Source organism: Microtus oregoni, unplaced genomic scaffold (genome assembly GCF_018167655.1).
Source record: "Microtus oregoni isolate MIOR12 unplaced genomic scaffold, Mior012 000001F_ref0000356, whole genome shotgun sequence".
Classification (NCBI taxonomy): domain Eukaryota; kingdom Metazoa; phylum Chordata; class Mammalia; order Rodentia; family Cricetidae; genus Microtus; species Microtus oregoni.
This window is the reverse complement of record NW_024543060.1, coordinates 74,161,998-74,187,474: the sequence shown is the minus strand read 5'-3', so window position 1 is coordinate 74,187,474 and position 25,477 is coordinate 74,161,998. Positions and strand designations below refer to the sequence as shown.

The 25,477-nt window shown below is 41.1% G+C and overlaps 1 protein-coding gene across 2 annotated transcripts in view; it reads right to left on the bottom strand.

The window, feature by feature from the left end:
* The window catches only part of Syt1 (synaptotagmin 1), a 497,758-nt gene that overhangs the window by 113,547 nt on the left and 358,734 nt on the right, over positions 1-25,477 (bottom strand). The window contains exons 6-8 of one of the 2 annotated variants that reach the window (XM_041665163.1): positions 23,735-23,857; positions 19,904-20,071; positions 16,849-17,016 (exon numbers count right to left, since the gene is read on the bottom strand). In XM_041665163.1, coding sequence (XP_041521097.1) covers positions 16,849-17,016; positions 19,904-20,071; positions 23,735-23,857 — 459 coding nt within the window. The remainder of the gene's footprint in view (positions 1-16,848; positions 17,017-19,903; positions 20,072-23,734; positions 23,858-25,477) is intronic. The other variant, XM_041665172.1, reaches the window with a different exon arrangement.

Here is a 25,477-nt window from a genome sequence, read left to right as displayed (position 1 = left end):
AAACAAATGCAAGCTTTAATCTGAGTTTTATTTCATTACTGATTCGGAACTCTTAACTTTGAAACAGGAAGGCGCGGGCACTGAAGATGATGCCACCAGCCGTTTCTATTTGGGTCCAGACGGGTCCTCAATTTCCACAGGCTCAGAATATGTTTGAATAAAAACTTCTATCTTAAATTGAGATGCCTGGAAGATTTTAGCTTAGCGCATACAAAAATCTTTGTTTTGGGATATCAGAACTGGCATTTCGAAAGAACCATTTCAGTTCTCAATCCAAAGGCAAGAGCACGTGATTTTTTTCTCCCCCTCTAGAAATGAAGCAGTTCTTAGAGAACAAGGCACAGATGTATGTGCTCAGTAGAGAGAGGAGGTGGTGGGTCACCCCATCACGGCACTGAAAGAAACAATCACAAGCTCTCCGTGATCTGCTCTCAGCCTCCACTTCCCTTCTTTCGCTTAGGCACTCTAACTAATGGCTGGCCGGGCAAGCGGCTCTGGGCTCCACTTGAAGACATCACACAGCGCATCAGACATTATCTGCCTGTGCAGATTACACAGGCCGAACCTGTTTCTGCTCCCAGTTACTTAAGTTCTAGCCCAGGGCACTGAATTTGTGACGAGCTGAATAAGAGGAGCTTGGATCTGTGTAACTAAGGACTGACTTTTCCCATGAGTTTATTCCCTGGTGACTTGTACAATATATCCTGATAAGGACTGATTTCAGACTCAAACCAGAAGCCCTCCCTCCCCCCAAACCGTTCTCATCCAAATAAGCCTTGTGAAAATTCAGCTATGGCCCATTTGTATTGATTCCTTAGTTGGTTGTGCTGTATATGGACAGGCATCACTTGGAAAAACAAATCTCATTTTCTTCTACAACATTAAATGTGATAAAGAGAATTACAAGAGACAGAGTTCAAGTAGCATATGTGTGTGCTATGTGAATAGGTGTCTTCTGAGTTTGATTTCTTTTTCAGGAAAGCTCCCTTAATGATTAAAAGAGAAAGGCTACCATATTGTGTGTGTGTGTGTGTGTGTGTGTGTGTGTGTGTGTGTCTCTGTGTGTGTAGAGGCTAGAAGTCAATATTAGGTACCTTCCTTACTTCACCTTATATTTTGAGGCAGGGAGCTAGGTTATCAAGTTAGAGAGAAGTTCAAGGATCTGCCTACCTCTACCCTCCAGTGCTGCGGCTACAGATGTGTGCATCTCCACCCTCCAGTGCTGCAGCTACAGATGTGTGCACCACCACCCTCCAGTACTGCAGCTACAAATGTGTGCACCACCACCCTCCAGTGCTACAGCTACAAATGTGTGCACCACCACCCTCCAGTGCTGCAGTTACAGATGTGTGTACCTCCACTCTTCAGTGCTGCGGTTACAGATGTGCACCTCTAGCCTCCAGTGCAGTGGTTACAGATGTGCTTCCGCCACCCTCCAGTGCTGCAGTTACAGATGTGTGCACCACCACCCTCCAGTGCTGCGGCTACAGATGTGTGCACCACCACCCTCCAGTGCTGCAGCTACATATGTGTGTACCACCACCCTCTAGTGCTGCAGTTAAAGATGTGTGCACCACCACCCTCCAGTACTGCAGCTACAGATGTGTGCACCACCACCCTCCAGTGCTGCAGTTACAGATGTACCTCCACTCTCCAGTGCTGCGGTTACAGATGTGCACCTCTAGCCTCCAGTGCAGTGGTTACAGATGTGCTTCCGCCACCCTCCAGGGCTGCAGCTACAGATGTGTGCACCACCGCCCTCCAGTGCTGCAGTTACAGATGTGTACCGTCACACATGACTTTTTATGTGCGCACTGGGGATTGGAGCTCAAGTCTTCACGTGTGGTATAAGCACTTAACTGAGTCATGTCCCTAGCCCTGTTACCATATTTAAAGGCTCCATTTCCTCCATTAATTAGTGTTCTAGTGCTTTTTCTCAGAGCATTCCTGAAAGACCAAAATTAGGAATTTAATGAAGTGCCTGTTACAAAGAAATTTTTAGATAAATAATAGTGAATGTAGGCTCCAGAATAGAGCAAACACCTATGTTTCTGGTCATTCTTTGCAGGTTATATGATTTTAGACAAGTTTATTAATTTCTGAGTCTCAGTTTTCTCATTTATAAACTGAGTATCTATAGCACAGTGAGGTTTCATCAAGCTAATGTATTTAATTACTCAGACTTAAGTCAAATTTATTGTGTTCATGGCCAAAGGGATCGATCAACAAATACAATGATAAAAATTAAGAAAGTGTTGAAGAAGGAACACAGTCAGTCGATAGAAGAATCTGGGCACAGGGTATGCTGTGGTGGCAAGAACCAAAGTCTCTCTAGAGGTCACCTGGAGATAGCCTGCTGATGGAGGCAACTGGTTCTAATAACAGCTACTACAGGCGTGGAAAGTTTGAGCTAGGAATGATGACTATTCTCCTTTAATGAAGGCCTTCGTTAAAATACTTCGTTACTGCTCAAATTCAGACTTGTCAAGAAGTGTTTCGAAATTTAGCTCAGCTTTATGTGAGAGTGGTCAAAATAATTCCTGTAAAGATCACATGAAAATTTCTAATTCAGGAGTGTTCTTCAAAATGTTGACTAGTTTTCCCTTGAAGAAAGGATAAATTGGGGACTGATGGTATTGATCACCACAGGGCTTTGTAAGATTGGTGTCACAGGCTTCTTCTATCTCCCCGCTCCTTGTCCCTCTCATAAAAGGTGAATTTTAAAACAGAAACCTAAGGGAGTGGTCAGCACCATGTTTCAAACTGCAGTCATTTCTACAGGAGCTACTCATTTCTCTCAGCTTTATTGATGTGCAGAAATTATTATTTGTATAATGACAAAAATAGAACAAGTCTGCAGAGCTCACTATCTTAACTCTGCTGGCTGATGGGAAGCAAAGGCTCAGAACTCCAAGCATACAAAGCATCTAGTTTTATAGCATCTTTCAGATACAACAAGGCAGCCATACATGTCACCTCACAGAGACGGTGAGACCTCCTCAGAGACCTGCACAGGGTCACAGCAGAGGAAATGCAAGCACTGAGAAGGGGAATAGACACAAAGTCCTAGTAACCAAGAAGCTATTTACAACTGGTGTCTGCTGGGAGAGGGAAATAACTTTTCTCTAGTTAAGTGACACTGGGTGTATCAACCACACTGCTGGGCAGTCCCCATGCCCCCAGGTCTGGCCTTCCTTCCTCCCTCCCTCCCTTTCCTTCTTTCCTTCCTTTCATGGGCTTTTTAATTCAGTATTATACTTTCTGTATTATTGAATTGTTTACATTCTCATTTTTTTTTTGTTTTACTTTGTTTATTTGAAAAGTTTGGTGGGTAAAGAGGTGGTAAGGATCTGGGAAGAGTTGGGGTAAGGGAAAAAATATGATCAAAACAAATAGATATATTTTAGTCAGGCAGAGTGCACTTGCCTTTTGTGGACGTTTAAATAAGAATGTTCCCAGTATGATGTGGGATATCCTTTTGTATATGTGTTGCGTTTATTGGTTAATAAAGAAGCTGCTTCAGCCAGTGGCTTAGCAGAGTAAAGCCAGGCATGAAATCTGAACAGAGATATATAGAGAGTAGGCAGAGTCAAGGAGACTCCACGTAGCTGCTGAAGGAGACAGACACTGGATACTTACAGGTAGGCCACAGTCTCATGGTGATACATAGATAAATAGAAATGGGTTAATTTAAGATGTAAGAGCTAGCTAGGAAGACACCTAAGCTATTGGCCAAGCAGTGTTGTAATTAATATAGTTTGTGTGTGATTATTCAGGTCTGGCTGGCTGAGAAATGAACGAGCAGTCTCTGCTTACACCTCTAGGCTCATGTATTTGAGTGCTTAGTCACTAGGGAGTGGAACCGTTTGAAAGGATTAGAAGGATTAAGAAGTATGGTTTGTTAGAGTAGGCCTGGCCTTGTTGGAGGAAGTGTGTCACTGTATTGTTCAGGTTATCTTATCTAGTATAAGAGAATGTGATGAAGGAGATACAAATAGTTCTCCTTCCAGGGACATGCTGTGTAGTAGACTACAGAGAGCAGAGGTGACTTAACCCCGTGTGGCATTCGTCACACGTATCTATGTTGGGAAAGGGAGACTTAGAGAGTTTCAGGTAGCCAACAGTCCTGTGACTTGGAAGCAGCGCAGAGACTGGCTGCTGTGGATCTTCTTGTGCACCTCATGATAGTGACCCTGGAGTTGGGAGAAGGCAAATGAGGGAAGTAAACCACTGGCTGTGTGCAGATTGTGTATGTGTGGAGAAACAAAAGACATCGCCAGAGCACTGGCCCTTGGACTTCTTCCTCTGTCAGATGCAAATTTACATATACTAGGTAGTCTTCTGACACAATCTGATTGGAGCCCTCCCACAGCATCTGCTTGTCCCCATGTAATTCATTGGTGCCTTTTGGCTTCTTGGTCCTTAAGGTGGATATAATCATGATGCCTATGCCATAGTAGCAGTATCAAGAGTAAATGGAACACAACCCTAGCACGGGGCTGGTCTCAACCACTCTGTAGAGATGACTCCAAGGCCCTGTTAAAGCTATATTAAGCTCTATACCCGACTTTTCAGATAACAGAGCATCAGAAGCAGTGTTTACCACAAAGGAACCAAAGGGCCCAATTTGGATCAGGCAAGCCTACTGAGATACTTAGCTCTCACAGTCTTTATCATTTTCATGCATACAAAGCATCAGTATGGTCCTGCTTGGAACACCAGTGGCCTTACAGAGGACTGTGTGTCTCTCCAGTGAAGCACAGTTGTACACGGTTGCCTGCACACCAGGCAGACCTTTCAAAGACCTCCTTATTACATTGGTGATCAAAAAATAGATTTAAAAAAGACCATAGACCTCCAAAATCTTCCCCAGTTTTACTATTCTAATCTCTGTTTTTATTTTGGACACTGAGATATAATTTAGCAAGATTGGTATTGGTTCAGTGGCAAACTGAACCCCCCCCCCCCATCCCATCTTCTTTTTAAACACAGCAGAAAGTGAAATTTCAGCCAACACTTTGTGAGAATATTGACTCATTTAGCTATAGCATATCAGACTAAAGAGCAGCTGGTTAACCTGGAAGATCAGCAACATCAACCTGTAGTCTAAACGGTATGCAGCTTACCATGTGAAAAACCTTAACCAGGGATACGTTTGAATTTTCCTTTCTGGCGATGGCTAAAATTGTAGGTGAGACCTTCCATTTCACTCCCACATCATTCATCTCTGTTCTAGTTTGAACCAGGCTCCTGAATTGGTTCCCAAACGTGCCCTGTTATTCCACACAAAAAGTGAACTTTGGGTGCAGAAAGCACTTTGAGGGAGGATCCTGAGAGAGTGGTGTCCTCATAGGATGGAGATGGAAACTTGTGAGGAAGAGCATTGCCCAGGGTGGGGATGAGCACTGCCCAGGGTGGGGAACCCTGCCCAAGGTGAGGAGTCCTGCCCAGTGAGAGGAGGAGCACTGCCCAGGGTGGGGAATCCTGCCCAGTGAGAGGAGGAGCACCGCCTAGTAAGAGGAGCATTGCCCAGGGTGGGGATGAGCACTGCCCAGGATGGGAATGAGCACTGCCCAGGGTGGGGATGAGCACTGCCCAGGGTGGGGAATCCTGCCCAAGGTGAGGAGTCCTGCCCAGTGAGAGGAGGAGCACTGCCCAGGGTGAGGAGGAGCACTGCCCAGGGTGGGGAGGAGTTCTGCCCATGAAGGAAGCATTTGAGAGTGGTAAGTTAGTGATCTGGCGCAGGTTGGGTTTGCTGTGCTGACTTCCCTACTGCCCAAGGCTCTGCTGTGTGTGAGAGGTCTGACCACTCCCGGAGCACTGGAGCAAGATATCCCAGGGACTACCTTGTTGTGCACAGTTTACATACAGTGTTTGGGGACTTGCATTAGGAGGAAGATGATTGTATATTATTTGTGATTGGGAGGCATTTAAACTAGAAATTCAAGTGGGGAGGGTAGGAGAAGAGAGAGAAGCTAAGGAAAAGGAGGGGTGGATAAGATAGGACTGGCAAGGACAGTAAAAGCCAGAAGCTGTTTTGGATAAAGCTGCTGGACAAGAATTCTCATCAGTTATATGGGAAAAGCTTAGCGGCCATTCTACTTCACCTTGGACTAATTGCAACCTGGGAAAAGTGAACAAGAACGGTAAAAATACTGAGACTGCCATTGGTCACACAGTGAGAACAAAAATCTTCCATATATCTCTAAGTGGGTTTGGAAATTATGTGTTGTTCTCACTCATAAGAAAAAAAATAGCCATTTCATATACCTACTTTTCCCCAAATAATCTATACATTTCAAAGACATAGCTACATAACCCATTTTGCATTTTTCAATAAAGAAATGAGATTCAGAAGTTTGAATGCCTTGCAATTGGAGTTCCATCACCATCTGATGTATGGCATTCTTCTGCCTAAGAGTGACATACTGCGGTGTGCAGGTTAATCCTTATGTGCAGAGACAGGAGTGTGTGTAGATGAGGCATCCCTTCATGCTGGAGCACTGTGCACCTCTATGTGTCAGATGATGAAGGCTGTGAGGTGCTGAGTGAGTGATGCAGGATAGACAGGTACTGCCTAAGTCAGGGAGGGTGGTGCTGGACTTGGGAGGTAAGTGAAAGAGAAGAAATACCAGAGAACTGTATGCAATCCATTTTGGAATATGTTTATACACACTGTTGTCTGTGACCCAGTCATTTCAGGTTTGAAAATAAGTATGATATATATTCCAGGACCAGGAGATTGAAACCATGCCTAGGGAAAGTGGTCCAAGTGCATTAGAACAGCTCCTCCCCAACAATAATCCTAAAGGAAACAACACAGACATCCACCAACAAGAAAACGGCTCACATTTGGAGACTTGCATACAATATTATATAATACAATACTTATTTTTATAAGTATTTAAATACTTATAATTTATGACAAGGACTAGAGGACCTCTAGGGTTTTTCTTAGGGATTGATTGGAGAGAAGCATGGGGGACATTTGAAGGGTAAAAAATATTGTGTACCTTAAACTAGAGTAGTGGCGACCCTGTGTTTCCGATTTCCAGGGCTCGATGAACTTAATGATGTGTATTTTATTGTCTGTAGCTTTCAAATGATTGTGTCTATCTTTTGAAAATTGTACCCAATGCATTGATCATACCTACCCACCACTCCGCCCCAATCAAATTCTCTCAGAAGCTCCACCCCCAATCTTATCTTTTCCCCAACGTGATAACCTTTTTTTTTCTTCTTTATAACTCACCTAATCTAATCAGTGATTCCAGTATGCACATAGCTGTAGGGCTGTCCACTTGGGAATGGTCAACTGACCACGGCCACATCCCTGAAGAAAGTTGACCCTCTCTCAATTAGCCATCAAGGCACCAATAGATCTAAGCAAGGGTCCTCATAAGCCCCCTTGAGGCATGGTAGAATGTTACTGATCTTGTGTAGACAGCCATCACTCTGGGTTCTTGAGTGCATTGGCCCCGCCATGCCCAGAAGATAATATCTTGCTGAAGTTTCTCTGATACTTTTCTCTTTCTTTCTGCTCTCCTCAACTTTGCAATGTTCCTAAGACTCACAGTGAAGGGGAGATATACATGTCCCATTCGGGGGTGAACACTTAGCAGTCATTTCCTCTCTGTACCTTGGCTAGTTGTGAGTGTCTATGTTAACTTCTGGTCACTTCATAAGAAGCTTCTCTGATGAGGGGCAAGAGCTGTACTAGGTGTAAGGATATGTCATGGCACATGCCTTACTCTCAGCACTCAGGAGGCAGAGACAGGTGGAGCTCTGTGAGTTCGAGGCCAGCCTGGTCTATAAGAGCTAGTTCCAGGGCAGGCTCCAAAGCTACAAAGCAACCCTGTCAAGGAAAACAAACAAAATCAAAGGCATTTTGATGATATGTCCTATTAGCAAAACAACAGTAATGAGTTTTCCTTTAGTGTATATTACCTGTGATGTACATTATTGATGCCATAAGAAGTCTAGAAAAGAGCAACCGGGGATCTCTGATAAGCCAACACATGAAGATATGTAGCAAAATGGACTAGTTCTGATATTTAAAACTATCTCATGTTTCATGATTGGAGTATCAGTAGTGGAAGACCATAATAGCCTTATTAAGACATAAGTTGATATTTAATCCACACAGTTTAATGTCTGTACAGGGTTATATAACCAACCACCTTTACCTATTTTAGAATATTTTCATCACTGCAGCAAGAAAGCCATATTATCTGCCATTCTCTATCTCTATTCTGAGCTCTTCCTCTCCCCACACCATCTGTGTGCTGTATGTCTGTCCCTTTGTCTGTTGGAGTTCATTGGTATTGTTCTATCTCTCAGTACTTCATGTCTCTGTGGCTGAATCCTATTCCACCATGCAACCCCTTCTATCAACTCACTGGCTGATGGTCATGTAAGTCGTTTCTGCTTTTGTCTATTGTGAAAATGCGGTTAGGAATATTTTCATATGATAGCGACACACACATTTCCTAATTTTCTCAGATATACCTAGGGGTAAGCTAGGTCATGTAAAAACTCTACTTATCATTCTGAGGAAATGGAAGATTGTTTTCTGAAGTGTTAGAGCCTTCCCGTGAGCAACAGACAAAATGCCTAATTTCTCTGTCATTCCCTCAGCACTTGTTACTACTTAGGTTCAAAAAAGAACCTTAGTTTAGTGAATCTTGAAACTTTGTGTTTGGCTACACGGTTTGTGCCATCTTCCACTTCCACCTGCTGAGTCTTCCCCAGGGTTGGGTCTTTCTGGAAAATAATCATACTCCCCAAGACTCCTGCGTGTGAAATCTAGGCATGGTTTCCTCTCATGATGACATCTATAGTGTTGCCTGAATCCCTAGGCTGCCCCCACTGTCTTCACAAAGAAAACACATAAGGCTAGTAGTCACAGCCATGCCTTTTTAGCTGGCAAAAAAATGAGGTCTTTGAGGGGTATCTGTAATACCCCAAGTAACTAATATTTATTGTTTACCTGGTGCCAAGTATTGTTGGAAGAGCTTTATAGAACTCTTTTAGAATGTATCTTTTTCATAGAGATTAGTAACATTAGCCCAAATAATAAGAGCAAATACTCCCCAGGAATAGTTGAGTCATGGTTGGATTTGCATAGTTGAGTCTAGCATTTTAATCTACCCTGTGGTTCTGTCTCCCTGTTGACTCATAACTGCCTAGGTGGAGTGGGCTATTTTATTTACCATGTTCCCACCATCCTTACACTATGAAAATAGGGCATAATAATTTCACGTTGACAAAACAAAAGTACAAAATTACTTAGTAGCATTTGAAAGCTCTTGTTCCCAGGCAGCGTCATGGCTGTGTGTGCTCCTCTCTCCTCTGATTCCGTAAGGCCTGACTGGGCAGTGAGTCTTCCTCCTCCCTCTCTGTAGCACAGCTAGGACAAAGCAAGCACAGACACTTCCTCTAGTTGGGGAGTAACAGATTGTAATGGATTAACGATTTCACAACACAAACATTTGGCCTGCCCAAAGGTAGGTAGGAGGAAGACAGAGGGAAAAACATTTAATTTGAAGATTCACAAACAGGATAATAACAAAAATTGTGCCAAAAACATAGGATCAGCTCATCAGAAATGATTACATTTTGAAAGACTCAGATACATAAAAGACGTAAAAGATGGAACAAGACATTCTGCCTTGCTTCCCACTCAAACAAACAAACAAAAAACCCCCTATGGAATCAGACATGGACGAGAGTGATTTTGTTTATCCATTTGTTTCCCTGGTTCTTTGATTTTCGGTTTGTTCCTGCTTCAGCTCTCACTACTCAGTTCCTGCTCTGCCAGCCTGTGCTTCCCACCACCTGCTCCATTTAACTTAAAATTCAACTAAAAAAAATGCTCACTTCTTTTATTCTTTGGATAAAAAGAAAAAAAAACCCTAACACCTACACTCATTTCTATTTTTTACAAAAATTCGATTTCCTTAGCACAACATGTATCAAAATTTATGAGAAATTCATGAAATTCAGAGAGAATTTGCCCCGCAATAAGCTATTCGAGAGGCCATGGAACATTGCTAATGTTCGGAACATTTTGGTCAAAATCCAAATACGTGCCTCAATAGAACACCCACCTGGTTGCTTCCCATTGTACCAGAAATTCTGTCACCCGGGTTGCTCATTAACTCATTATCACTGTTGGACTCTGAAAGCCCGATTCAACGGAATGGAAAGACACACAAGTCACTGGTGAGCAGAACAGGCAGAATCATGTTCTGTATGTTGAGCAATACCTTCAGAGATGGGGGCTGTAACCCCAAAGTATGTAGGCCTTCGCTGCAATCATGGTCACCTGAGTAGCTGGGTAGTCACTGGAGATAGTACCCTTAATGTCAGTAGGGTCGATGAGGCATGCTTGCGAAAGGAAATTCTTATTTTTTTTAATGAGTTCAACCACTTTACTGATAACTATATGCTTACGCTTATTGTATGCTTTGCAGAAAAAAAAAAAACAGGCACAGAAAATAACGGTGTACTCGCTGAGGTCAGCCAGCACAGCCCATAATACAGCAGAGGCAAGAAAAAGCGGGTTCTGGGTTAAAATCGTTGCTAGACTGTTTATCTTCTGGGCAGTTCAGGATAAACTGAGTTATCCTACATAGGAAATAGCAGCACGAAGAGTAACCCCATGGGGTGGCTCAGACACTATATGAGACCTAAGAAGCCAATGTTTGGTACAGTGTGTGTACGGTGAGTGGCTTCGTGTCTAGTCTTAGTTCTGAGAGCTTATTGTCCTTAGTCTAAATTTATGAGTTCAATCATTAAGGGACAGGCTGTTATTAACTCACTTCAGTCTTGTTCCCCAAGATACAGGTTCAAGTTTTCACTCTTAATTAGGCCTGCTCTGGCTGATCTCTTTGACTTGGGAATTGCTCTGGCTTTCTCTCCGTTTATTCAAAACTTACTCAGTTAAAGACTTGATTACATTTCCTGTGTTTGTGTGTGGGCACACATGTACGTGCTAGGGTGCATATGTTCCACAGTGTCTATGTAAAGATCAGAGAAGAGCCTTTAGAAGCTGACTCTCAAGGAGGCCGAGTGTGGTAGTACCTTTAATCCCAGCACTTGGGAGGCAGCGGCAGACAGATGTCTTGAGATTGAGGCCAGCCTGTTTTATATAGAGAATTACAGGACAGCCAGGGCTACATAGTAAGACCTGTCTCAAAAAAAAATTTGGCACTCTCCTTCCATCAGGTAGGTCCTAGGACTTGAACTCAGATCAAGCTTTAAGTATTAGCCCAACTTTTCAAGCTCTTCTCTATGGGTCTCCTTATCCCTCATTTCTTTCCTGAATGTAGCATTTGTTTATAAATTTTACTGGTTTCTTTAGTTATTATTTTATATTAGGAAAAGTTACTACTATGATTGACCACTTTCCATAGGCATTAATATTCTCTGTTTATATATTTTATTGCTTTATGTGCTCCTTTAATAAGTATTTGATATATGTTATGGATGAATGAAAGAAATGGATTTATTTAACATTTTTTTGGAAAGTAAAACCCCTCTGTTTTCCTTGTATTTATTCACATTCATGTAGAAAAATGACACAGTTGTATTAATGAATAACACTGGATTTTAAGGTTTTGCATTTTGGGTGGAAATCATACTGCTCATCCATGAAATAACACCTTTATGAAATAGTAAAAATGCTCCAGTTAATGAGATTTTGCTATTTTGTAAATATTTACACTACATTATAATATCTAAAAGGGTTATCCTATCAATACACACAGACATTCGTATACCCCACATCACTGCCTACACCCTAATCCACTGCAATCTGTTAAAGCAAACTGATCTATTGTTACAGGTTTCAAACAGTGGGCCAAAGTGGAGTGAACAAGGCATTACAAACAATTAGTAGGAGAAAACTGCTTATTTCTGCAACTGTCAACTAAAAATATTAAGACTGATTTTCCTATGTGTCTGTCCTGCTCCCCCAAGTTTTTTTTCAGTGGGACCAGCTCCAGCCTGGATCCACATCATCAGTATCTTCCTGAAAGGCTGTGGCTGCCGGTGCCTGTGTTCCGAGCATTTCCTAAAGGTGATGGGCTGAGTAGCAAGCAAGCCCCCTGTTGACACAGCACTTCAAACTATCTCCCTCCAGAGCGCTTGTTCGCTGGTATGTGTCAGGGGAGTGTTTTGGACAGCTTGACTTGCCATCTCCTCTCTAAATGCGCACGGAAACAACATCAAATGTTTCGTGATCCTTGACCATAAAGACGCCGTCTGAAATAACTTGAACTCCTTTTGAAAAGTACAGAGTAATTGACCACTAGATGCCCAAAAGAACCCCCTGCCATTTGATTGAATATGTTTTCTCAAAATGCTTTCCTGTGAAGTAAATGTTTTTTTTTTCTAATTAGGCTTAAAAATGTGAAATTTTCTTGCAAAATTGATTTTCCATTAAGGACCCAAAGTAGTTTCTCTTCCCTAATTAAATTATGTCTTAACTTGTTTTAATTCAGCAATCAATTTTTGACCCATTTGCACTGGATTACGGAGCCTCGTTTAAGAAGCACTCTAACGAACTCACACAAAAAGAGGTGACAGACTTGCTTTCTACCAGACAGAAAACAGCAGCAGGCCCGAGAGCTTGCAACTTGTGCAAATGAAGGAAAAAGGCCCAGGGGTTTTCTACTGCTGTGTATTTCTTCCACTATTTTAGTGATAGGTAAAATAATAATAATAATGGCAATAATAATAAACAAAAATGCGGTTCTAGCTGTTGAGTGTGGTATTTGGAGTAATGCAGGAAAAATACTAAATGAGTAGATTATGCTGAAAGGGTGGTGGTTAGTTCCAGATGTGACCTTGGGTGACAGGAGAAATTATAGTTTGAACGATTGAACAAAAAGGGAAATATGAAAAATTCAACCTAGACAGCCTGATGAATTCATTTTGGAAGCCTTTTACAAATGGAGCAGAAAGCAACTATATCTGTTGATTATATGGAATGATTTTGGGGCTACAAACTGAGAAGAAAATTGGATGAAGTTGATGGTTTTGTGTGTAGTCACCTCTTGGGAGAAAGGTTGTACTCTCTCCAGGGTCGAATTCCACCTTCCTATGTTGCAAAATAGGGAGATGGTAAGGGGTAGTCAGCCATATTACACAAAACAAAGAAAACTTGATAGTGAACAAAAACCAGTCGGAGGCTTGGACGGTGTTGATTTGAGAAACACTGTGAACTAGATGGAAACTTGCCCAGCAATGGTATCTAACAGTCGGCGTCGAGAGAGAGCCAGAGTTTGCACGATCTCTCCTATCTGAACCTGTGCTGTAGTGGGTGTGCGCCAGCTGAGGCTTTCCCACTAGCCGGTTGCCCATCCCTTTCTAAGTTGCTTGGCCATTAATCGATCACTAAAATAGCATGCCATCCTTCCGCTTACTACTTCGTGGTCTTATGACCTTAATGGTTGCCAGCTTCCTGCTAAAACACTTTCATGTCAGTCTATTAACATTTCAGGCGTAGAACTCTGTGGACCTGGTCTAACCTGCTTCTATCCAAGTCGCTGGCTGCATAGCATAGCCTCCTGTGGTTACATTTTTATTTATTTATTTTTTTTTTAGTTTCAAAGTTGTTTCTTTAAATCTTACCACTCATTATGCCATTAAACTGACATTTAATGTTGATAGGTGAAATGAATGTCATGGACACAGTAGCTCGAGTAGGAAAGGAGAAAGATCTTTGAAGTCTTGAACTCAAGTCAGTCCAAGACTTCAGTTCATTCCCACAAATATGAACAACAGCAAAGGGCACAGCACACACCGCAGAGAACAAGGAACTGGAGAGATAAAACCTAATTGGGTCTTATTTCCTTTCCTATGAAAAGGTGTCTACCTGCATCTAGTCATGCCAAGATAATGCTGCTGAGTGATATCTATTTTAGGAAGTTTCCTGTTTCATAATAGAGAAAATAGCCTCTCCAATGGGCCAAAGTTACTCTTCCTGAGTGAAGACCAAAGAGGAAACTGTCCCAGGACTTTAAATTATACTGGTTCATTGTTTACCATTAAAAACATCCAGTAGCTATCAGTCAGCACAATGGTGCTGAGAAAATAGAGTTGAGTCGATGCAGATGAAGGCAAAAGATGAGAGTAAGAAAATAAAAATGGCCACGAAGAAGAATAGGCAATCAGTCACTCCCCGACTGAAGAGTTACCATTTGCCAGATTCTACGGTAGGACTTTCACATGCTATCTTTCTTATTTATAAAGACTATACAGTGCAGATAAAGTGGCCACCTTTCAGAATAAAACACTCTATTTGAAAGTGCGTGAATGACTTGTTCTAGGTGCCAGGGCACATAAAGACATGAGCTAGAATTGAAAAGATGAAGAATTGTGATTGTAATCTAGGTCTTTCTCCAGTTGGTGTCAAGGGCAGGTAGGAAGTAAAAAAAGAGGCAACGGGAAACTGATCCCCGTACCTTTTGTTCTCACTAAGAGCACAGCAGCACAGTTCCAGCATCCTGGTAATTACTTGTTTCAGAATGACTCGTTCTCCATGATTTGGGTGACAAATGCCTTAAAAAAGTTCAGGGGGATGAAAGTGTTAGAGGGAAGAAGGGGGAACCAAGGGGGCGAAGGAACGCCTTTCCCTACTTAGATCAAACCTACTGGTTTAGTGTTAAGTCTTAAAATCTACATCTATTCAAGGAATTTTTTGAAAGAGGGAGTATAGATTACCAGATTTTTTTTTTCTAAATTCAGGAAAACTGTTTTTCAGAAAGCCACTGTCTGTGACTGTAGAACCCACATCATGAATCTGGTAAGTAGTGCGGACCATGAGCCCTGGACAAATGGCCTTGCCCTATCAGATATATTGGGTTATAGTCAAAACTAGCCAGGTATATTGGGTTATACTCAAAAGTAGCTAAACCAAATTAACTAAAGGTAGTTAACTAATGAATACCATTCAGTGTGCTACATTCAAATAAAATACAAAAACTCATGATATATCGTACCACCTTGTTGTATAGAAACAATGTTACTCAATAATTAATTTTCTTATCACATGCGTGCTTGAGTTGACATCAATATTAACTCACTCCTAAGGAAGAGTAATGTATAAAAATCATGAAACTTGAAAATTTGGTATTATTCAGGATTTTTCTTGCACTGGTAAATCTTCATGGCTAGGTAAGCCCTAATCGCAATGTTTAAAGAAGGCCCTGTTTGAGTAACATTATATTCTATAAAGCAGAGTTTGTTGAGTCATTTGCTTCCCTTTCTACAACAAATTAGTCATCTTAAAGTTTAAAACTGTACGCACTGGCTTTGTGGGAGCCTAGGCAGTTTGGATGCTCAACTTACTAGACCTGGATGGAGGTGGGTGGTCCTTGGACTTCCCACAGGACAGGGAACCCTGATTGCTTTTTGGGCTGAGGGGGGGGGGACTTAATTGGGGGAGGGGGAGGGAAATGGGAGGCGGTGGCGGGGAAGAGACAGAAATCTTTAATAAATAAATAAATTAATAAAAAAAAAGAAAACCCAGTCCTTGTGTCTGTACATCAGTGCATGTGTGTGTGTGTGTGCATGTGTGCATCTATGCATGTGTGGACACGTATTGACATGTGTGCATTGTGTACTGGTATACATGTGTGCATCTGTGCATGTGTGTGCATCTATCCATGTGTGTGCATGTGTAGTTTCATTATGCAAATGTGCCAAACCTGCAGTAAGTCATTATTTACTTGAGGTGATTCACCATCCTACTGGAGAATGCAAGTTTAGACTTTCTTGGTGACATTGTGTCATTTGAGACTGTCTGGACAGTCTCTCAGTGCAAGAGAATCTCCAATAATAAGTTGCTTAATATATGTTAAAATAAAAATTGTCATTTTTATGATTCTGTGCTCCCCCCAGAAGTCTGCCTGGCAGAAGCAGTCATTCTGCATCTAAAAAAAAAGAAAACCCAGTCTTAACACACTGTGATGCAACTTTTCATATTCAATGAAGGGTATGAAGTTAGTAGTTGTAGCTGCTGAAGAGAGGGTCCTTATGGTAATGAACAAGGCTGAGTTTCACTATCTGGTCCATGCGGCCCCAGAGTGACCACATAGTACCAAACCTTAGATATCCCGGATGGACCAGGGCTGTTTGCTGGTCCCTGGGAGATAATTATTGGCCAATATCCTACAGAGGGGCTGTGAAAGGAGCTGTTTTAAAACTGAAAGAAGCTAAGGGCTGGATTATTTTTCTAATATTAGCCTGCTAAGACATTCACACGGAAAAACGCCCATGCCAGACAGGCATAGAACAGTCAAACAGAGCTGGTTACTATGGACTGTAAATGCACTACGGATATTGAACTTTTTTTAAGTGACAGAAAAATACTGGGCAAAGCTGTTAAAACTAAGAAAAAAAAAACAATGTGAACAGCATGATGAAGATGAGAGTCACTTCAAAACTGTACTGAATACCAGCTTTTGTGTGTTGCAGGTTTTTTTTTTTTGAGAAACAATAAACTTAAATACGCAGACATCATCAGAGAAAAAGTACCCTTTCATTTTACTGTACTAGTTCTAAAACCCATGCATACAATACAAAGTGATGGCTCATTGGGCCTTGTAAAGAAGGGGTTGCTTATATTCCCAGTGTGTTCATTTCTCTATTGTCTTTTTAATTCCACCCAGAAGTCCTGCATGCATCTCAGCAGGGTCATACAATTCCTCGGACTCTGTTTTGGCAGCTGTCAGTGTCTAAAGGTCCATGTCCCCCTCCAAGAAGATCAAATTAGTATTCGAACAGGAAAAGGTGAATGAACGCAACTTGTCAAGTTAGAAACGCGGATGACTTCCCTACCTCTTCCTTCTCAGCGCTCTGGAGATCACGCCATTCCTCAGTTACGTGGCCAAAATCCACAGTGTTCATAGGAACTTTAAACTCTCCGATGATGTCATGCTTGGAGAAGCGATCAAAATCATACACAGCCATCACCAGAGTTTTGCCACCTAATTCCGAGTACGGCACCTGCATGAAAGGAGAGGAGGGTAAGACACTTCGTCATCAATGAAAGAATAAGAAACTCGGTTGTGTTTGACTAACTCTCTCTTGAAAAAAATGTTGTTGTTACTATTGTTTCAACTGGACACTAGTTCAATGGGTACCACTTTTTCAAGCCATCTAGATCCAGTGGTTCTCAACCTGTGGGTCATGACCCTTTGGGGGTCCAAGGGTCCTTTCACTGGGGCTGCCTAAGACCATTAGAAAAACACAGGTATTTACATGATGATTCATAACAGCAGCAAAATTACAGCTATGAAGTCACAATGAAAATAATTTTATGGTTGGGGGGTCACTACGACCATGAAGGACTAGCTGTATTAAGGGGTTGCAGCATGAGGAAGGTTGAGAACATACGTTGTTTAGACTATTGTTACATGAAGGGTGACTTTTCCAAAGCCATGCTAGTAGTCTAAAAAGATCTAAATGAAATTTACAAGGTGCCCCACACACTTTCTAAAATAATTTAGTGATTGACACGAGCTGACTAGAAAATTGATGTTTTGATTATCAGAGAGTCATTATAATATGGATCTTGAAGTTCATTTGTAAGCGTGATACCGGTGAGCAAGAATAGTAGCAAAAGGCCAAGAACGGATGAGTTCTCCAGCTTTTCAAATGCAGTTGGGACAGATGCTATGGTTTGGAAAGCTGATTAGTGACATTTTTAATATTCAGGGAGAGCTGTGCAGTCCAGGTAAGCTACACTCCAGTAAGTGGGTAGAAATATTTAATTGAGAGGTTGTTTAGGCTTGTACTAAATATTTGGTCAATTTTATACATGGACTATTTTGTCGGCATAAATGCTGTCTTATGCCCCCAGAACACATTTCTTAATTAAATTGGACATTAATTAATTAAGTTTTATTAAGAAGGGAAAGGGGAGAAAGACTATCTGACCGCTTATGTATAAGAAACTTGGGCTTTCAAATAAGTGTTTTGTTACTTATTAATTATGGTCAAAATCAGATTATCTTCTAAAATCCTGTGAAAAATTAAGTATAACGGTTTTCTACTTTAGGAAGAACCTAAAATAAACTTGAAAGATCTGAATTTCAATAAAATTCACAAATTTTGGAGTGGGAGTTTAGAAACCTTTAAGATTTTAAATTGTATTTCTTGAATATTTGCTCATGCTGAAGTAGTCTATGTGAAGTTTGTGCTTTGGATTAGGTAGACCTGGACCTGGGGAAAATGAATCAACCCAACTTGTTATTAAACTACAGCAAAGGAATCTGTACTCAGTGGAGGCCTTTCGAGAACGAGTGAGAACATTTTAAACATCTGGACCACTGTAGGCACTTAGGAATCATTTATTATTAATACTCCCCTAAAATGGAAGTTTGTTTTAGAGGAAAGATGATGAATTTATTTTGGGGCATGTTGTTCATTTTAAGTACATTGAACTCTACTCGAAAGACAAATCTATAAACTCACTTATGCTTCTATTCTTACATTGCATGGCTGCCTGGCATTTCAAGATACAGTTTATAATGTCTTCTGCAGAAATCAACATATTTTGTCTCAAAATAACTGTACTTTGTATATATATATATATACACATATATATAGCCTGATCTACCTTTCTGAAATAAAATAATGCAGAAATTATAAACATTTATAGAATTTTACCAATATGCTTCAAAGAAATGATATGCAAGTAATAGAGGAAGGCACTACAACATTATGTCAAGATTATTCAAATAATATAAGAATTCATTAAGTTCCACTTAGAAATTGCTGACCTAAAAAGATCACTATATAGCCAAATAAGATGCTATTGACTACTCTTTACAAGACTTTAGTAACTGATATTTATTTGATTTGGTATAGGGTCAATAATGTCTTCTTTTGAAGTCAGGAATTTTCTACTCTTAGTTACTGCTATGTTAACGGTCCAGACAAAGAAAAACTAAAGGATTTATGTGTTTAAAACTCGCGAACTTTAAAGAATAGAAAGACTGTTCTTTTATGAAATTGCAAACAGGATTTGAAGAGGTGATGACTCATGCCCCGGTTTTATTCCCCACTGGAATGTTTGTCAACACATTTATTAACACCCCGTGTTCTTGCTAAGCCTGGTTGGTGGATGGGGTAATTTTGAATCGGCCTGCTGGCATATTCACAGAAATTTCATTTGCTATAAATGTAGTGTTTCTAAGGAAGAATTGAAAACAATTCCACATATCCATCAGAAGCACCGTTTTTATGAATGACTTCCAGCGAAGAGTTACACGGTGACTTGCAGCTTGCAGGGCATGTCATTTTGATGAGTTGTCATACGGGCAGAATATCTCTTGGTTATTGTTTGTCAACTGATGTGTCTCAACATGATGAAGAGCCCCAGACAAGAGCCTAGAGTAAAGGAATGATGCTAGAGAAGCCCATAACTTTTTTTTATTGCTAGGAGGAAGGGTTTTAGCATGTTCCAATCTCCCCATGAGAGCATGATGAACATTGGAGAACAACATCCTGTATTCCGAGTTCAATAGTCCTTATAGGCTTGGCCCATTTTTCAGAGCCTTGGAAACTCTGGAAAATAATAGCTTGGGCTTTATTTTTGGAGGCAAAATGGGGTGCGGTGTCAAAGTCTGTTGGTGTACACGGGTTGACCTTGCTTTTTTAGATGTGGCTCTGATATTGCAAGGTCTACCTACGTTCTATTCTGAAAATACATAGATAATACCTCCACTTTGGACTCTTCATTAAACTGAAAATTCAATTGTGAAATATTCCAAACACAGCTATGGTGAATCCCAGAGTAAGTTGCTCATGCTCCTATGTGTGTCGTGATGAAACTAGTGTTTAATAGAAAACGAGGAAGGACAAGCTATAAATCAACCCACACATTTACCTTGAAAGTAAATTGTTCATTGAAGACAGGGTTGAGGGTTTTTCGGTGAACTTTTGTCTCAAATTTCTTCTTTTTGTCAGGCAGCAGGAAGACCTTGACGTACGGATCAGATGTTCCCCCCATGTCCAAGGCAGGAAGTTCAGCAGCTTGGATGATGCCGACCAACAGCTGAAATGAATGAGAACAAATGGGCCACATCAAAGATGGAACATTTGAGAGAGATTGATTTGTTCACAGTGCCGCACACTGTGATGTCCCCTGTTCCCTTTGCTTTTAGTCAACTTTTATTCTCGTGAGTCTGAATACAGAAGGCAAGTGCAGTGAGCTCTGTAGACTTAAGAAACCGAATTATGACAGATGCGGGCTCTAGGCCGCCTCGTTTTTAAGCACAAAAGAGGCTTCTAAGAGGTGGCTGATTACAGTTAAATATGGAATTCATATTTGCGGAAGGGTTGCAATCAAATAATGTCCCAGTTGCTAAAAGCTCTCCAGCTTCATTTTTCCTTCCAGCTCTTGCTTTAACAGTGGAATTAAGTCGCCCAACAACTACAGTCTATAACTGCAAAGCAGGGAATGTTTTATTCTTTTCTGAAGTCTCAGAGAAGCAAAATGGAAATTTTTTAGTCACTGACTAATATTTTGGAAAGAAAAAAACTAGAGCTTTATGTTTCTATCCCACTTGACCTATTCTTGTATATCTATATTTTTAAAACCTTAGCTTATGATAGAATAATTATTTAAGAAAGATACATTTAAATGGAGGTAGAATAAAATGCATTAAAAATTTAAGCTTTCTCAAAATGGGGAGAGTTCTAGATTTGAATATCTATGTTAAATAACTACGTTTTTCATTTTCCTAATATAGCAGTTTTCTCTGCACTCTATTTTCACCAATAAACTTCTCAGTTTCACTGGGAATATTAAACTAATGTGGCATTATTATATTACTTCTTTTGTGAGATAAAAATCTGACTCTATAGCTCAGGCCAGCCAGCCACCTGCCTCTGTCTTCCCAGTACTCGGATTCTAAGCATGAGTTCCCAAACCCATCTTGTCGATATTTTTATAAAGAAAAAAACATGTGAAATCCAGTTATTACAGATTCTTCAATAAATGTGGACACACTACAGGTTTTTACTACAGGTCGTAAACATGTGAGTCATAGTTTTTTTTAGGCAAATGGAGTGGACAAGCAACCCATTTCCTTACAAAAACTGACACCCATTTTCTGTCACGTGACCTAGGACATCCTCAGTGTATTTTGGTTGGTTGGCTCAATTTCCAACTTTGATCTTGCCCTAATGGGTATGCCGATTCCACTTTAAAGCTGCCTTGCCTTTCAGCGGGAGCCATGAGTGATAGAAGGGAGGCACCCCAACGCAGACATGGCCCAAGAATAGCTATTGGAGGTACTAGAGTATAACCACGCAATTACTAAAGCTCGCGGTCTCTCAGTTTGTTATAGGTAATATTCTATTCCTCATTCTCACTTTGTGAAAATGATTTTCTTTTTGGCCAACATAACAAGCTCAGTAAGGAGAGATAATTCTAGTCTAGAGACTTGCATATCTTGCCGTTAGAGGATGGAGGGATTTCTTCTAATATTCCTTGAACTTCTGTTTAAGAGAGACGTATTCCCATTGTGAAAGATTCTTAATTCAAGGAGTTTGTTTTTTTCTTTTTGGTTTTGGTAAACAAATACTCAAATTTGACTTCAACCTTGTCTACAAGTCTCCTCAGATTTTACAGTCCCTAACTCATAGAAACCGTGTGGTGACGGAAACTAGCAAGGACATTTGAAATTAAAAACCAATGCATGGTATTTATCAATAAAATCTTCTAGACCATCATAATGAAATGCATATTTTGGACATTTTTTTTTCAAGACAGGGTTTCTCTGTAGGTTTATTTTTGTTGATCCTGCCCTGGAACTAGCTCTTGAAATTCAGGCTGGCCTCGAACTCATGGAGATCCACCTACCTCTGCCTCCTGAGTGCTGGGATTAAAGACGTGCACCCCCACCGCTAATGTGTATATTTGCTACTCTGTTTTCATCAAACATTATTTTTGGTTAAAACAGAATGAATTCTGTTCTTAAAAGTACCCCTGGGTTGAAGACATCGTACCTGCTGCACTTCCAGAGGACTTAGCTTCGATTCCCAGCACCCACATGGGAGCGTGCAACCATGTGTAACTGTAGCCCCAGAGGATCTAACACCTTCTTGTCACCTCCATAGCCAAAGTGAACACATGTAGTGCACACAGATACAAAAAGTATTTAGAACTTTCAGAACTAATCAGTATGAGATGCTACAAGATTTCTCCTGGGAAATATGAAAGGAGAAAAATATCAGATGAGTATATAAAGTCAGGTTAAAAACCTGGAAACCTCCATTGGTAATGTAATGTAAGCTAACCTTTACCCTTCCTGGAATATGTAAATAATAAACTACTTTGCTTCCAACTAATTCCTAATGCTCACATTTTGGTAGAAGTAGTAGTAATGACCTGAAATATATTTACTTATAAGGTATAAAGGGGTCTCCCAATAATCCTATATAAATACATACTTACAGACCATACCTAAATTCAACAGGCAGGTGTCTGAAACGTATTATAAAATAACTAGCCAGGGCTCTAATAAAGATGGCCAAAGAAAAGCATTTTCTAATCCCACACATCCTTCAAGGGGGGGGGGCGGTACTGGAAGCTTCAAAGATCTGAACTGTCAGTTCCCAAACGAAATCCAGAATCGCTACAACTGCTTCCAGTTCTGACTCTGGACATCAGCCATGAAAGCCGACTGTTGATGTTTGAGTCACTTATCACTCTTTGCTCGTCAAGCAGGATATCTGTCGCTAGCATATGCTACATTCCCGGAATCGTACCCAGTTACCAGCCTTCCTCTGGCCGCAAAGGAGGAGGGACGCCAAAGAAGTGGGTGGTGTCGGTACTCCCTAATAGATCAAGGGCTACGTTCGGAACTCGGCTTATTCTGCTTCCTCTTTTGCAACTCAGACAGTACAGGGACGGATATTAACTTTGTGGATCTTACCTAGAAGGGTTTTCAAACGCATTTGGCACCCTGGGAATAACAGCCCACACCTGCATTATAGCTACGCAGTGAAAAGCGGCTGCTATGCTACCGATCTCAATGCACTCCACCACCTTTTGAGAAAGAGAAGCCCGGATGCTTGTGTTGCAGTCTTTAGTCTGGTCACTTCTGGGCAGCCTTCTTGGGCTCTGGTAATCCGTCCACTGGCCTTTCGGCATTGACAGAGCCACTGTCTAAACACTTGAGGGAGTTTGGCCTAGCATCGTGGCGTCACACAGAAGGTATTTCTGCCTTTAAAAGCCACAGAGCAATGCCCTGTGTTAAATTTTCACTGCTTACCAATTTTACTTTTCTAAATGTGGGTTTAGATGGCAGCTCAAACCAAAGGCCCCGGCGTTGCGTGGACTCTAAATCTATACACCCCGGGGGAAGGTTGTTCCTATGCACACGGAGGGACCTGTTGGGACTGGGCTGGCTGGGAGCTCTCAGTGGCAGGCCGATGGCTTGGAGTTAATTTGTATTCTGCCCGTCTCCTGTCCGTGCCGTGAGTAGATGTAATCGGCTGGGTACTGTGAATTCTAATTAGCAGAAGTTAAATTAGCAGCTAGGGGACTGCCTGTACTTGGAAATGATTTCATCAATAGCTTTGATAATTGCGTCCCCCCCCCCCCACCCCACACACCGCAAACGAAATGTTTTAAGAAGACTATCTTGCTCTCAATCGCTCCTCGGTAATTTCAGAAAATGTAATGGAATTAGACGTGTTCCCCTCAGACCTGGTTATTCTGGAAATCGTAGTCCAGCGAATATTGGAGCTTTCCCAGTTTTTCTTCTTCCTTGGGTTCTTCCTTCTCTTCTCCATCAGTCAATCCGGTTTCAGCATCATCGTCCTTAAGGGCCTATGAATAGGAAAAAAAGAAATCCCAGTGAATTTCCCTCCCAGTCCAAATTAACCTGGCCATACCTCCAAGCTGTTTGAAGCAAGCATGATGATGCTGAACTCTACTTGTCTAACACACTCTCATTTGTTCCTTACACGCGCATGTATTTTTTGATTCCACATGTGCATGGACCTTCTCCCCCTCTCCCCAGTCAGCAAGCAACAATGGAAGCAATGGAAGAAGCCCCCCCCCCCCCAAAAGTAGAGCAAGCCAAACTATAAAATCCTTGCAAGGAAAATGTCAACTTGGTATGACTCTCGGCTCTGATTACATTGCCCCTTTCTCTCTATGATCAACATGCTCGCATCCAGGCTGGGTTTCACATTCTCGTAGCCGCAGAAGATGCTCAGCATTGTGTGAAGTATCATTGGTGCATGCAGCGGAGGTTCGTATGGAATGCATGGCCTTCGGGTGCCTGATTGCCTGTGCCAAGGATGGCTGAGTGACCCTCGGAAAATGTAAATCTTTCGCTTCACATATATGATTGTCACATTTAAGGAAAAAAAGGAGAAAACATGCCACCAGCAAACGCATGTTTAGAGAGTCGTTCACCCCATTTCCAGCTGAACTTCCCCGTTTTGTCTTCATGACAGCTAGCTCCACAGAAAGCAAGGCTGAATTCAACTGATTTGAGTTTATTGAATATCAAAGACAAGCGTCATGATTGGAATTTCAGAAAAACTCTTATGGGCATAAAATTCATTTTGCATTGAAGAACAGAGTTCACGGTACTAAATTTTGAAAACCTAATTAACAACTAAATATTCTTCAATCTTAATGGTCAGATATAAATTAAAATATTTGAAAGATCATTATGTCATAAAATACACAAAATGTTACAGTATTTCAAAAATCAAAATATATAAAATTTTCCTACTATGCAAAAATTACTCCAGGTATTTCTACTACAAAGGTTTCTAATAGTGGAAGGTGTCTTTATGGGAATTACAGAAACATTTTTACGCATGTCTATTCGTTACAATTAAAATTTTTGAAAAGTTCCATTTCCCCATTCACGAGTATGTTTGAAAAATTGAAAGGCCTTTATATTAGCCATCCACATATTTTGTTCTGGTCACTGCCTGTATATTTCCCTTGGTCATTTTTTTAAAATCACTTGTTTTTAAATGAGCAAATGTTATCCACTTCTGTTGACTATCTCATTTTTCTTGCATGTACGCAGCTGCAGAATCTCACAGAAATTGAAATAAAGCGCCTCTGACAATATTAAAGAGTCTTTACTATTATGTGACTACCGTCAGCTCTCAAGCTGATGAGAATTCTTCCGGAACTCAAATGTGAGATGCAAAGAGGCCCCAGGGCCGTCAGACCTTGGCTGGCCATCTTGCTGCCCCTACCTGCATGGACCTCTCTTCTCTGCCTTTATTGTTCTCAGGGGAGACTCTCCCATCACTTACACAGAGAGCCTCAGTGGTGTTTAAAATGGCAACTCCCATCCCTAACTTTATAATGTCATCCAGTTTGGCTCCTCCCATCTAATCCCCTAATGATTCCCCCAAATCCATCTGCTCTCTGATTAGACGAACATCTGAGCAGAGTTGAACCTTGGTCACAGGT